Source organism: Elgaria multicarinata, chromosome 3, assembly GCF_023053635.1.
Source record: "Elgaria multicarinata webbii isolate HBS135686 ecotype San Diego chromosome 3, rElgMul1.1.pri, whole genome shotgun sequence".
In the NCBI taxonomy this organism is placed as follows: Eukaryota; Metazoa; Chordata; class Lepidosauria; order Squamata; family Anguidae; genus Elgaria; species Elgaria multicarinata.
Window position 1 is genome coordinate 105,669,193 of NC_086173.1, and position 14,679 is coordinate 105,683,871.

The 14,679-nt window shown below is 41.4% G+C and overlaps 1 protein-coding gene across 1 annotated transcript; it reads right to left on the reverse strand.

The window, feature by feature from the left end:
• Positions 1-986: 986 nt before the first annotated feature.
• On the reverse strand, positions 987-13,291 carry MUSTN1 (musculoskeletal, embryonic nuclear protein 1). The gene is made up of 3 exons (XM_063121184.1): positions 13,071-13,291; positions 6,772-6,892; positions 987-1,454 (listed from the first exon to the last, which is right to left on the reverse strand). The coding sequence occupies exons 1-3, from the start codon at positions 13,077-13,079 to the stop codon at positions 1,348-1,350; spliced, it is 237 nt and encodes a 78-aa protein (XP_062977254.1). The 5' UTR covers positions 13,080-13,291; the 3' UTR covers positions 987-1,347.
• Positions 13,292-14,679: the final 1,388 nt, after the last annotated feature.

The following is a 14,679-nucleotide window of genomic DNA, read 5'->3' on the forward strand; positions in this document are numbered from 1 at the left end:
CATACACACACAACTTGGTGAGTATGCAGTGGAGCAGCTTTGCACATCATTAGGACCTGGGGTAGCAATTCTGTAGAATAACTCCCTGGATTCCTGACCATTGGCCATGCTGGCTGAGGCTGATGGGAACTGATGTCCAAAATATCTGAAAGGCCCCAGTTTGGGGAAGGCAGCTGTAGGGGGCCTCTGTGTTCGGGACACATTTCTTGCCGGTGCCGCAGTGTCAGGCTGAGGGCAGGTTTTGTTCTTCCTGCAAGTGTCCAAAGGCAGAGCTGTACCTTTCCCTATAGGGATGAATGGCAATCCTTCACTTATATAGGGGAAACTAACAGGCAGGCACTTGGGGAAATAAGTGGGATAGAGGCTACGCCTACTGGCTGCCTCTGGAAACCCCAGTTATTAAGAATCAAATTTGCTCTTCTATCCACTGCCCCATTCTAAAGTCCTAAAGCGACTGCATGGGGGCCGACTGCTGCACCCCTTGGCTAATTTGTGCGTTGCTTCCTCCATTCCTGATCCAATGGGCAGGCTTCCTTTTGGCGAGCCAACCAACCACCCCTAATGCCAAAACCAACCTAGGGGAGAGCAAGTGCCGCGGTGGTTGCCTTACCCTGCTGGTTTGCACTGGTGAAGATTCGAACCAGCTTCCACCTTGCTGTTCTCCTGGAATGACTATTCCCAAGGACATCAAAGCATGGCCAATCAAGAGCAGGAGAGGCTCTGGATGCATCACTGCCTTGAAAGAGCCGCAGGATAGAAATGCTGACTCCTGGAAGAACCAGAGGCTCCAGCTATACATATCTAAGCTGGCTTTAACTAGGCAGAGGCTGCAACTACTGATTTTTGGTGCCTCCCCTCCATTACCAGTAAATAGGCTAATCTTCATGCTAGGAATGTCTTGGGCAAACACAAATTCCTCCAACTTGTTGACTGAGAAAGTTGTTATATAAGGGGATCTGTTTTTACTGCCAGGGAAAACAAAGTCATTTGCCAAACTCGAAGCCACCATGCTTTATTGGTTTTATGCCACATAATTATAATCACAATTGGAATTGGGACACTGTTCTGGAACACAAATTTAAAGAGAAGAATCATGTAACAAAATTGGTCATTACTGGATCAGCCTGCACTCAATAACTACTACCCAACTTGAATCATCCACAGGATAGCTAATCATCCCACCCCCCATGTTACAAAAAACAATAGTATCATACAATGCAAATTCTCTTAATTAGTAATTAAAAGAATTAAGTTAATAGTGCCGTAATAAGACTGATGTATGTAAAAGCAAAATAAGGGGGGGTTAAGTAGACCATGAATATTCATTGCAGATCTTGAACTTGGCCATCAGCCAAAGACACTCTTTGCAGGCTCTTCTTTAGGCCTATCGAAGACTGTTTCCCCTCCCGTCCGGTCTCGGCTGAATACGGACGGCGCAGCGGAGCCAGCTTGCTCTGGAAAAAGAGCAGGAGTCAATTAATACCTCAGCAACAATGATTCACACACAATGGCAGCTGCAGAAAAGGCAAAAAGGACACACGTGCACATCCCATTGAAATGTATAGAATGTGCGCTAAAAAAGGGATTGTTCATCACGTCTCCAATGGCTCAATGTGCACAAACTGCTGAAAAATGGAGCTCTCAGGCAGGTGTGTGTGTGTGTGTGTGTGTGTGTGTGTGTGTGTATTTAAATGACAACCGTTACACAGAGGACCTTCTCTTCTGCTGCTCCCAGGCCTTTTCTACACCTAAGGATTATCCCAGGAAAATGGAGGGATCATCCCTGCCTGCTCCCGGGATCCCCTGTGTGTCCCCTGTGCAGTCCTACACCTGGAAAAAAGGCAGGTATAGAAACAGCCCCAGACTGTGGAATGGCCTGCCAGGAGAGATTCACCCTGTGCCTGCTTACCCTACCCTGTGCCTGTTGGCATTCTCTTCCCCTCCTTATTGTTTTACTATGACTTTATTAGATTGTAAGCCTATGCGGCAGGGCCTTGCTATTTACTGTTTACTCTGTACAGCACCATGTACATTGATGGTGCTATATAAATAAATAAATTAATAATAATAATAATAATAATAATAATAATAATAATAATAATAATAGTTTCTGAATTTTAAAAAGCTATAAAGACTGATCTCTTCCGGTAGGCCTACCCTGTTGAATTTTAAGATATCTTAAAAGATTTTAATAATGTATTGGTTTTATGTTTTAAATCAGTTTTATGTATTATAAAAGCTGTAAGATTTTATGTATTATAAAAGCTGTAAGATTCCTTACAGCTATCCCCTCTTCTAGTCCTTCCCCCAACCAGATGGTTCCTGGCGGCCTTATCAGCTTGCTCTCGGGTCTGGTGGTGCTGTTGCTGAATGCCAGGTCAGTCCAAAACAAAATCTCTCTCATCCATGATCTGATTGTGGATGAGGGGGCTGACCTGGTATGCATCACTGAGACCTGGGTGGGGGAACTGGGAGGGGTTGCTCTCACCCAGCTCTGCCCTCCTGGGTACTCGGTGCAGCACCAGCACAGACTCGAGGGCCGGGGAGGGGGGGTTGCCGTGGTCTATAGGAATACAATCTCCCTCACTAGGCTTCCTGTTCAGTCGAGTGCTGATCTTGAGTGTCTGTACTGTGTGTTGGGTACTCGAGACAGATTAGGGATTCTGCTGGTGTACCGTCCACCCTGCTGCCCAACAGTCTCCCTACCTGAGCTGACGGAGGTTGTCTTGGACCTGGTGTTGAGGACCCCCAGGATGGTGGTTCTGGGGGATCTCAACTTCCATGCCGAGGCTGCTGTATCCGGAGCGGCTCAGGACTTCATGGCTGCCATGACAACCATGGGGCTGTCTCAACATGTCATCGGACCAACACACGCAAAGGGACACACGCTTGATCTGGTTTTCTCTACTGGGCAGGAGGATGGTGATCTGGAAGTGGGGGAACTAACATCTACCCCCTTGTCATGGTCGGATCACTTCCTACTGAGGTTTAGACTCTCGGCGGCCTTTCCCCTCTGCAAGGGTGGGGGGCCTATTAAAATGGTCCGCCCCAGAGGCTAATGGACTCCGATGGATTCCAGAGGGCTCTGGGGGATTTTCCTGCTGATATGGCCGGTGCTCCTGTCAAAGCCCAGGTCACTCTGCGGAATGCAGAGATGACTCGGGCGGTTGACACGATCGCGCCCAAGCGCCCTCTCCCTCTGAGCAGAGCCCGGTCAGCTCCCTGGTATACACCTGAGCTGAGGGCAATGAAGCAAGAGGGGAAACGGCTAGAACGCAGGTGGAGGAAAACTCGTGCTGGGTCTGATCGAACACGGGTTAGAGCTCACTATCGAGCCTACTCTGTGGCGGTGAGGGTGGCAAAGAGGCAGTTCTTTTCCACCAGCATTGCGTCTTCTCAGTGTCGTCCGGCGGAGCTTTTCCGGGTGGTTCGCGGCCTGTTACACTCTGGGCCAGGGCGAGAGATGGTGGAACCCTCGGTAGCACGCTGTGACGAGTTTGCACGGCACTTTGAAGATAAAGTCGCTCAGATTCGTCATGAATTGGACACCACACTTAATGCAGCTCCACTAGTAGAGGCGTTCAGAGCGCCGTCCGGTTCAGTTTTATTGGATGAGTTTCAGTTATTGAGGCCCTACATTTAAAGCCCTAAACGGTTTGGGGCCAGGTTATCTGAAGGAACGCCTCCTCCCATATGTACCTACCCAGACCTTAAAATCATCTACAGGGGCCCTTCTCCGTGAGCCCCTGCCAAAGGAAGTGAGGCAGGTGGCTACTAGGAGGAGGGCTTTCTCCGCTGTGGCACCCCGGTTGTGGAGCTCCCCAGAGAGGTCCGCCTGGCGCCTACACTGTACTGCTTTCATCGCCAGCTGAAGACCTTTTTATTCACTCAGTATTTTAACACTTAATTTTAACTTAAATTTAAATTTTACTGTTTTAACTCTGTATTTTAATCTTATATCAACTTTGCTGTGTGGTTTTATCCTGGTTGCGCTTTTTATACTGTATTTCGTAATTGTGTTTTAACCTGTTGGGTGTTTTATTGTGGTTTTAATTTTTGTGAACCGCCAAGAGAGCTTCGGCTATTGGGCAGTATAAAAATGTAATAAATAAATAAATAAATAAATAAATTATATATTTTTGTATTCAATGTTGTTCCCCGCCTCAATCCAGAGAGGGAGGCAGGTAAGAAATAATAATAATAATAATAATAATAATAATAATAATAATAATAATAATTTAATCTAAATACATAATTAATCTAAATGCATTAATGTGTTGTTGTTTTTTAAAAAATCATTTATCTAAAATATGACACTCAATCTTGCAAAGTCTTTTCCTTAGAAAATAAATATATCAATGCTACCTATTAATGCAGGGTTGGGGGACTCTGTGGTCTTCCAGAAGTTGTCAGACTCTAACTCCCATTAGCCCCAGCCAACATGGCCAATGGTAAGGTATGATGGGAGTTGTAGTCCAACATTTGGAGGCCTACAAGTTCTGGCTTAGGGTTTAAAATGTAGGTGATAATTGTGAATGTAGGTGAAAAATGTAGGTGAAAAGTGGGGAAGTGGTGGGGGGGCTGTGATCCCCTTTGTTGCCCCCGCAATGCTAGCTCCAGTCCTTCAAAAGGTACTATGATCACAGAACAAACCTAATGGGCAACGAGAAACTGGTGGTGGTGGCTAAAGCTTAGGAGAAAGAAAAGCCTGTTTGGAGTGTGGATGTGGGGGGGGGCAGGGCAGAGGGGGGAGCAGGTTCAGGGAAAAGGAGATGTGTACTCAGTTGCTCATAGGTTTAGTGAAATCTGTTCCATCTGTGTTTTGCAAATTGTCAGGTGCCTTTTGTTCGGTTGTCTGCTCATTAAGGGCGTTAGGTTGTTTTTTCAATTGCCCAAGTTTGCGCAAATTCACATTTCTGCAAATTTGGGCTTGTGAAAACGCATGATATCCTGCCCCAAATATGCACCACCACCACCACCCAACGTGTGCATTGTCATGCTTTAGCCTACGGCAGAAATGCACCTTTTCAGGTGTATTTTTAATATTACAATTTTTTCTTTGACTAAATTTGCATAGAATTCTGGAAAGTAGAAAAAATGGCTTGCAAGTCCATGGAATCTGTGTGATTCGGGAAAAGCTGCTCTGCTGCAGGGTACATGAGTCAGATTCATAGAAATACAAATTCATTTGATTCCATTATGGATTTCTCCAACATCCCAAGTTGCTCAGGTGGCTCATTTTGAAAAAAACAGAGGGAGTGGGAGGTTCTGAAAATAGCAGCACATTGTTGCAGGTGAAGGGGTAACCTTAAAGGGTTTTTCTTTATTTCTAAAGGCTACATGGACATGGTAAAGAGGACAGCTGTTCACTTACTATCAACATTTCACACAGGATTTTTTAAAGGACTGTTCTTGTCAGGAACAGGAAGGGGAAAGGGCAGGGATAAGCAGTAGCCACCAGGAGAGACAATATATGAAAAAGCTCAACTAAAAACCTTTCTTTTTCCTAAAGCTTTTAAAACTTGATGTTGTGCAGACTTCTACTGTTACTTTCTACTGTTAGTTTTACCCTACCCTGTGCCTGCTTACCCTACCCTGTGCCTGTTTGCATTCTCTTCCCCTCCTTATTGTTTTACTATGATTTTATTAGATTGTAAGCCTATGCGGCAGGGTCTTGCTATTTACTATTATTATTATTATTATTTATTTATATAGCACCATCAATGTACATGGTGCTGTACAGAGTAAAACAGTAAATAGCAAGACTCTGCCTCTGTACAGCACCATGTACATTGATGGTGCTATATAAATAAATAAATAAATAAATAAATAAATAAATAATCATCATCATCATCATCATCATCTATGGTGTGTTTTGCTTGTTCTCTCTAGCAAGGAACTGATGTGGCTGCTTTCAGGATCAGTGGCTGGCAGCAGCTGACAGCTTGCTTTCAGGAGTGCAAGGCAAGTGGGGCTTTCCAACATGGATGCCCATATTGACTGTTGACACTAGAGACCAATACTGGCACAAAGAGGCTTCTGTATCCCATACCATGAGTACTCTCAACTATTTACTAAAACCTATTAGCTAAACAGGTTGGATTTTCTCCATGGTATAAGTCCCCGTTGTCCATTCAGAATGAGCGTTCAAGGAGCTCTCAGTGCCCAGTTTATATTCTACCCCTTGTAGGATCTTATTAGGCCTAAATACTGGTGGCTCTAATTTTGGTGAATCCTATCCTCAAATTACGCTCATCACCTTGGACAGTTCCTTTAGAATTCTGACTGGTTCTAACTAAAGCCCAGAATGGATTCACAGCCTCACCAAAATTAGAGTCACCACCCTCCACTGTCTAAATATTCATGGAGTTCAATAAACCTTTCAAAGGAATACGATGTAACAGCAAAACAATGCCCCTGAGTGTCACAAGATACATTTTGGGCAGAACTGCCTTCATCAAGAAGGCTCAGAACACTGTCAGCAGAAAAGAGGCGGCCTTGTTTCCTGTTATTATGATGATGCCACAAACTCCAGTCAGGTGAAACATCTAATGCTCCAGAAAAGCTGAAGCTAATGCCAAATTTACATTTGCACTACCAGCAACTGGCCTTGTTAGCAAAACTTCAACATACAATCTGCTTAGCATGGGGTGCTGGATTATTTGCTGTTTAAAGGGCTTACTCTCACGGGCACAGATTCTTATAACTCTCTGTTCAAAGTTACACTGCAAGACTATTAATATTCCCAGTAGAATAGCGATGCCCACTTACCACACTGCTTCATGACTTGGTACGTTTTGGATTTGATTTCCTGGTTGCTAGAGAGCTTTCCTTTAGCCCCTTTGAGGTCTTCCTCTTTGACTGGAGGACGTTTCTTTTTCACGGGAGCTGGCTAAAAGACAGACAAGTTTGTACTACAAGATACATTGCGGCTACAACACACACAACTGGCCAGTCTATAAATATTAAGTGATCCCACGTAATTACTTGATCACTTGCCTCCAGATTGCTATATGCACCCCAGGTAATTAACTGCAGTCAGGTAACCATCTCTTATATTCAACAAATTAGGCAGAAGAACTGCTGCAGGTTCACAACGGTGGTATGAAGACCTTCTATTTATGTTAAAGGACTTACCAACAAAATCTAAAATATTGAATGAAGGCAGCAAAGCCCATCTGCCCCCTTGTATTTGAAATGAAGGATGCTGCGATAACCAGTGACCGGATTGTGATCAGGCTGTCTCCACCCTGGTACCATGTTTGCCTTTAGGATCACCTCGTGGATAATACATACATGCAGATTCAAGAGAGAAAAGGGCAACGGACAAATCCAGGGGGCTGTGCCCTTAAAGTTCAACAGGCAGAAGTCCTAAGGATAGAGATTATAAGAAAATTCCTTTGTATGTCTAGCCAGGTTTTGTCAATCGCTTCCCAAACCTGAGTGATTATCAAGGTTTAATCTCTCTTAGAAGGAACTGCAGGGGGCACTGAACATTAAAAAGAGCCATGATGGATTTGACCAAAGTCTTATCTAGTCCATAATTCTGTCCCCACTGGCCAACCACTGTGCCCATTATAAGCCCACAAGTGCAATATCACCCTCCTGCTTGTATTCCCCAGCAACTGGTAATGAGAGGCATACTGTTTCGGATACCGGAGGTAACACATAGTAATAATGAGTTGCTGCCATTATCCTCCTTGAATTTGTCCAATCCCCCTTTTAAAGCTATCCACGTTGGTGGCCATCACACCACCTTGTGATTTAACTACTTGCTTTGTGAAGGCTTTCTATTATCTGTCTCGAATTTCCACCATTCAGTTCCCCAGGTTCTAACATTAGAACTTCTCCCACTCTACTTTCTCTGTACCATACATAATTTTATACACTTCTCTCATGTTGCGGTTTACTCACCATTTTTTCTACACTAAAAAACAACAGGGCCAGTTGCCTGTAGCACCATAAGCGTTTGCACCGTGTGAGCATGTGAAGGGACACCTGCTCCCCAAGATTAATGTGAAGATTTAACATACAAAATTAAAACCAAGCCTGAGTAGACATATTCCCTTCCCCCCACCTTGCCCCACCACCCAAATTTAGATTTAAAATTTTTGGTGGAAGGAGAACATGAGCCATGCTGGATCAGACCAAAGGTCCATCTAGTCCACACGCTGGCCAACCGGCTGCCCACGGGAAACCCATAAGCAGGACACGGGTGCAACAGCATCTTCCCACACATGTTCCTCAGCAACTGGTGATCAGAGACTTACTGCCTCTGATACTGGAGGTAGCACATGTTACTGTAAAGCACAAGGTAAATTAGAGGAACTATATCAATGACAATCAGGATGGGCAGGAACAGCTCTCATGTTGTTGTTGTTGTTATAATATTTATTTGTATCCCGCCTTTTGCCCAATACTGGGCCTCAAGGCGGCCTTACAAAGTTTAAAACATACATTGTAAACCCTAGGAAAAGAAAAGTACAAAAAAAATTAAAAAACATAAACGTTTAAAATACACGACAAAATTATAAGTCATTAACATTGATGGAGGACGATATTATTCTCCAAAGGCCTGCTGGAACAAACAAGTTTTAGCCTGCTTCCAAAAGCTCATCAAGGAGAGAGCCAGTCTAGCTTCCCCGGGAAGTTTCATTCTATTATTATTATTATTATTATTATTATTATTATTATTATTATTATTATTATTTATCCCACCTTCCCCCAATACTGGGACTCAAGGTGACTTTGCAAAATAAAACATATACAACTATATACAAATACAGGTAGTTGTGTGCAGCTTGGAAACAATGTTTCACTCACTGCTCAACACCTAGTATATCAGGAGACCTAGTCTGTACTTCTAAATTGCCCGAGTACAATTCCTCCTAATTTCATTTCAGTGATAAGTGGAAGATGCCGTGTGTGTGTGTGTCTGTGTGTGTTTGGAAATATTGCATTACAGCTGTTGTTTAACTTGGTTATTTGTCACCTCCACTTTGAGATTTTCTTCAGTGTCAATGCAAAATGTTTAATCTTTGTCCAGTATGCTACCATAGTCCAGTATTATTACCTTTGTGCTAAAGTAACAAGGCTGTTGTGTTCATGTTGATATAGGCATAAAATCCGATGCACATTATGTGTCCCGCACAATAATTCTGAAGTACTTTAGGTTAAATATAGCAAACCAACAGATTCTTAGCAATGGACATTTTTACATATTCAGAGAATGCATGGGAATAGCTTGCTACCATTTGATTGTGGGAACAAAAACATTCAAGACCCCTAGGGAGCAAAACAACATAGCCAGCCAAAGAACATTACAACTGAAAATGAAAACCTTCATTTTTCCATGAGTGGCTGATTCTTGTTCGGTAGACATTTTGCTGAGATATTTTGTAGTCAAAGAACAAGGAAGTCATATTAAAGGTCTGAATGCTGCGTGGGGAGTTGTTGATTCCACACAATGATAGGCTGAGACTATGACAGGATCTACACTACTGCTTTAAAGTGCTTTATAACAGTTTTGACAACTGTTGGGGCCCAGGACACACTGCATATAGAGTTGTAAAAACTGTTATAAAGCGCTTTAAAGAAGCAGTGTAGATCTGGCCTATTTTTTTTTATTATTTTTTTTATTTTTTTTATAACTTAAACATACATCAATACAGTAATAAAACAAAACAAAAAAATTTTACAAATTAAAATAATAATACATTGAATTGAATAACCTTATAATAGCCCCTTACGCCTGGAACGCTCTTCCAGAACATTTGAGAACTACAAGTTCAATCGCAGCTTTTAAAGCTCAACTAAAAACTTTTCTTTTTCCTAAAGCTTTTAAAACTTGATGTTGTGCAGACTTTATACTGTTAGTTTTACCCTACCCTGTGCCTGCTTACCCTACCCTGTGCCTGTTTGCATTCTCTTCCCCTCCTTATTGTTTCATTATGATTTTATTAGAATGTAAGCCTATGCGGCAGAGTCTTGCTATTTACTGTTTTACTCTGTACAGCACCATGTACATTGATGGTGCTATATAAATAATAATAATAATAATAATAATAATAATAATAATAATAATAATAACATTTCTAATTTAATATTTTAACATCATCCCATAACATAAAGTGCACCCCCCCACCCCGGGATCTATTCTTGTTTCCAAAATCTCATTGTTTCTTCTGGAGGTGGTTTTCCACTCCCCTTAGATAATGCATATTCCAGGAACTGATTCCAAATTCCCTCAAAATCATTCATTTTTGTTGTCCCTCTTCTTACTTTTATATTACATGTCAGTTTATCATTTATAGCAATATCCCAAATCTCTTTATACCAGTCTTCGACATGATAATCTCCTTGTACCTTCCAGTTCCTAGATATGATCAACCTTGCTGCTGTCAGCAAATTTGTTATCAGTTCTTTTGTTTCTTTGTTACACTTTAATTCTCCATATAATGATAGCAATGCCACTGTAGGTGTCTCTTCAATCTCCATTCCAACAATGTCTTTTATCTCTTTAAACACCATTTACCACAATTTTTGAACAAATTCACATTCCCACCACATATGTAAATACATTCCTTTTTTTTTGACATCCTCTCCAGCAATTTGCTGAGGATGTCAAAAAAAGGGAACATATTTACATATGTGGTGGGAATGTGAATTTGTTCAAAAATTGTGGAAAATGGTGTTTAAAGAGATAAAAGACATTGTTGGAATGGAGATTGAAGAGACACCTATGCGGCAGGGTCTTGCTATTTACTGTTTTACTCTGTACAGCACCATGTACATTGATGGTGCTATATAAATAAATAAATAAATAAATAATAATAATAATAATAATAATAATAATAATAATAATGAGAATTAAAGTGTAACAAAGAAATATATATATTTTAAGTTGCCAGTTGGACACAGTTTAAAGAGCCCTCCATTTGCCAACTGTTATATCCTGGAACACTATTGTTGTTGAGTAGCTCACTACATTTTTGCTAGCACAGAAACTCTCCCTGACTACATGGCAGAGTGGAATGGTTCACCCGCTTATAAACAGCCAAGTGATATAAAGCATGTTCCATGGTTTAATAATTTGCAGACTTAGCCCACTCTTAGCTCTTCTCCCCCAAGATGCTAGATTTACCTGGCAAAACAGTCAATGGACACAACACACCAGATCAGCAGGTCTGCCAGCATCAAGATTGTCCAGGGGGGTCAGGTGGTTGGCTCATGTGACAAGTGTGTCAGCTACACTGGCTGCCAGTGCATTTCCAACTCCAATTTAAAGTGCTGATTTTAACCACTAACATGATCTGGGTCCAGGCTACTTGAAGGATCACCTTCTCCTGTAGTAGCCTGCCAACACCCTGAGGGGTCAACAGAGACCCTTCTCACCTGCCTGCCACCAAATCTGTTAGGTTGGTGAGTACAAGAGGAAGGGCCTTCTCAGTTGCGGCCCTGCACATCTGGAATGAGCTTCTATCATGGGATTGTGAGGCCCCTTGTTTGTAGATCTTCAGGAAAGCTCTGAAACCCCAGCTTTTCTCACTGGGCTTCCCTTAAGTCTGGGCCATTGGTTTTAGTAGTAGTAATAATAATAATAATAATAATAATAATAATAATAATAATAATAATAATAATAATATTTCTAACCCACCTTTCCATCCTGATTGAGGCGGGGAACAACAACAAATATAAAATACATAAAATATTAAACAAAACACAGTATACATTGTTAAAACTGTTAAGTTTTGTTTTTATTTACTTCAATTGACAATCACAATTTAAATGTTTTATCCATATATGTTTTTTTTTATGGATTTTTAACTTGTATCCACTTTTTATGGTTTTTATCTTTCACACTGACTTAAAAATATTTTTAAGATAGATTTAGGTAGATAGAATACCATTCCTTCCAGGGAGCCATGTAATTTCCAATGTTACTGAAGTGACAAGTTTCGTCATGGGAAAGGTTTTAGCCAGACTCCATTCCTTTTTCGCTTGCAGGCACAACCATCTATCCTACAGTTTATTTGAAACTGTGACAGGAAGAGAGTGCTTGTTTATAAGAGCTCCAACATTGTCTTCAGCGATGATTTATTTTGAATATAAACTAAGCAGAACCAAAATTCCTCTACACAGCCTCTTCAGACAGCTTCTGAAAAACTACGCAGTGCGTGTTGTCTGTGTGCATTCTGCTCCAAGTTTTCCTTTCATCCTAGCTGTATCATAACCATTCCCTTTAGGAAATTGCCATGTTTATACATGCCCTATATGATGAAAGCTCTCTATGAACATGGAAGTTAGCGTTACATTCTAAGTCTTTGTTAAGATAATACCTACACAGAAGATCAGGCCGTCCTGCTCTTTGTAACATGTTGCCTGATGAAAAGATCTAGAAACCTTGAAAACATGCACCTTTGAGTTGGCCTAATGAAGGTATTACACTAATATGGACTTTGGAATTCAGCTTTGCAGGCTATCCAGTCTGATAGAATACTGGAAGAAGTTTGCCTTAACAGCAAAATTTATTCTGTCAGAAGCTACTCCTTTGGTCATTAAGATTTTTATCTTGTATTTGGCACATAAGGTACTCTCTGAGAAGCATGTAGTGCCTGTGCTACATGCTTCTCAGAGAGTACCTTATGTGCCAAATACATTAGCATTCCTAATGTTTTGTAAATGAAATTGAACTATTCTGCCTGCACATAACTCAAATGAAAGCATTCTATCAAATATATGATTAAGGTGTATTAAAACACTATATCCTTAAATGCATATTAATTGATATTGGACCAAAAAAAGCAGGAGTGAAAAGGATACTAAGCTCCATTAATTATTCCCCCAAACTTGCTCTAGTTTAGGATAATTACCATGTTGAGCTTTTCCCAGATAAATTCATTGCTGAACCTAAGAGATCAAACAAAGCTGTGCAGCAAGAGATAAATCAGGAGAAAAGATACTCGGAAAAAATGTCATTTGTTCAATTCACAACCAATGACCAAAGCTGCAGATAAAACATACTGCTAGGTGTTATGATTCTAGTAAATAAAGAAGAAAAAGATTCATACCTGTGACATGGTTGTAGCTCTTGCACAAACCCTGAGCTAGTAGCCTCCTTGGTTAATATCCAGACTCTGCGGTAGCCTGCTTACTCTAACTTATATAGACTCTCTCGTGTGAGGTCATTCTACTGGGTCATCTTCCCAATGTAGTTTCTGGAGTGTTTTGGGTTGACACAGCGTTGTTGTCGAGAGGTTTATTCTTAGCGGTGACTGAAGATTGTAGCATTTACTGAACTGGATGACTGGAGTGAGAAGAACCGCACAAGTGACAAGAGAGGACAGCTGGGCCAGGAGAACTATGTGGAAGTCTTGTCCTCCCTCCTCGAACAAGTACTTCTTCCAAGGGAACCCTCTGAGCATCTATTTATAGCTTTAAAGGGCAATGCTTTGTGCTACAGATGCTCCAGCCAGACTGTGATACTATGCAGACATGTGCGAATCCAATTGAAATTCAGATGGCACTGCGTATCTCAGCATGAACTTGCTCTGTTAGTAAGATCAGCAGAAGCCCTTTCGAAGATGCCCTTGCTAGCAGAGGCCTGCTTGTCGGCATGCAACAAAGGCCTTTCTCCTGCGTTGGTCCCAAACCGTAGAACACACTCCCTTGGGAGCTGTGACTGGTCTGTACACCTTACCTAGGCTTTTAAAATTGTCACCATAGTCTTTTAAGGTTGCTTTCAATGTTTTACTTGTTTTAAATTTGACTGCTTTTTTTGTGTGTAAGCCACCTTGGTTGAAAGGCAGTACAGAAATAAAACATATGATAACCCCAATAAATAAGTAGATGTCATGAGGGAAAACACAAATTCCTACCTCTCAGTTTCCCTCCTAATTCTAATGCTGTGGTGGGGGTGGGACCATCTGCAGGGATAAAATCAGTGGGAAGGTTTTTAGCTCTTCCCATACCTACTAATTCTTTTCTGCAAAATAACCCTCCCATGGGCCATTTTAGAATTGATTCCCTCCCACCATAGGTGCGGGTCGTATTGGTAGCCAGGAATGCCTTTTACCAGCTTCAAGTGGTTCATCAATGGTAGCCCTATCTGGAGCAGGCAGACATAGCCTCAGTTACTCATGCACTGCTTATATCTTGGTTGGACTCCTACAATGTTCTCTGCATAGGGCTGCCTTTAAAAAATAAGTTTGGAAACTTCAGTTGGTTGAAAATGACTGCCCATCTGATACAGGTAAGAGCTAGAGGGTGAGTACATCTTTCACCAATCCTGTATCAATTGCACTGTTACCAATTTGTTTCATGTCTCAGTTTTAAGTGCTTGTATCAACCTGGTTCCTCCAGACGTTCTGGGTTACAATTCCCATCATATAGAAGGACAAGTCTTGCTAAAGAATCAACATGGTGTCTCACTAACTTTTTAATATTCTTTGAGAGTGTAAACAAATGTGGATTTTCAAAAGCTGTTGACAAAGACAGAACCTCACTTTTACCAATCTCAATTTTAGAGAGGTTACTTCTTTTGAAGTCAAATGTGACTGTGTTGGATTTTCTTGGCAATTTTCCAATTACACATAGAATTTGATAGCGCTGTGGTACTTCCCTGGATTTCCACAGATTCACCATTTTACAATGTCTGCTACTAGTTAAATAAAGCGAATA

What these genes read in the sequence shown, in the direction of transcription:
- MUSTN1 (XM_063121184.1), bottom strand. An exon ending in CCAAGTCATGAAGCAGTGTG is followed by an intron (nt 1,455 to 6,771) that starts GTAAGTGGGCAT and finishes CTCTTTTTCCAG; the next exon opens with AGCAAGCTGGCTCCGCTGCG.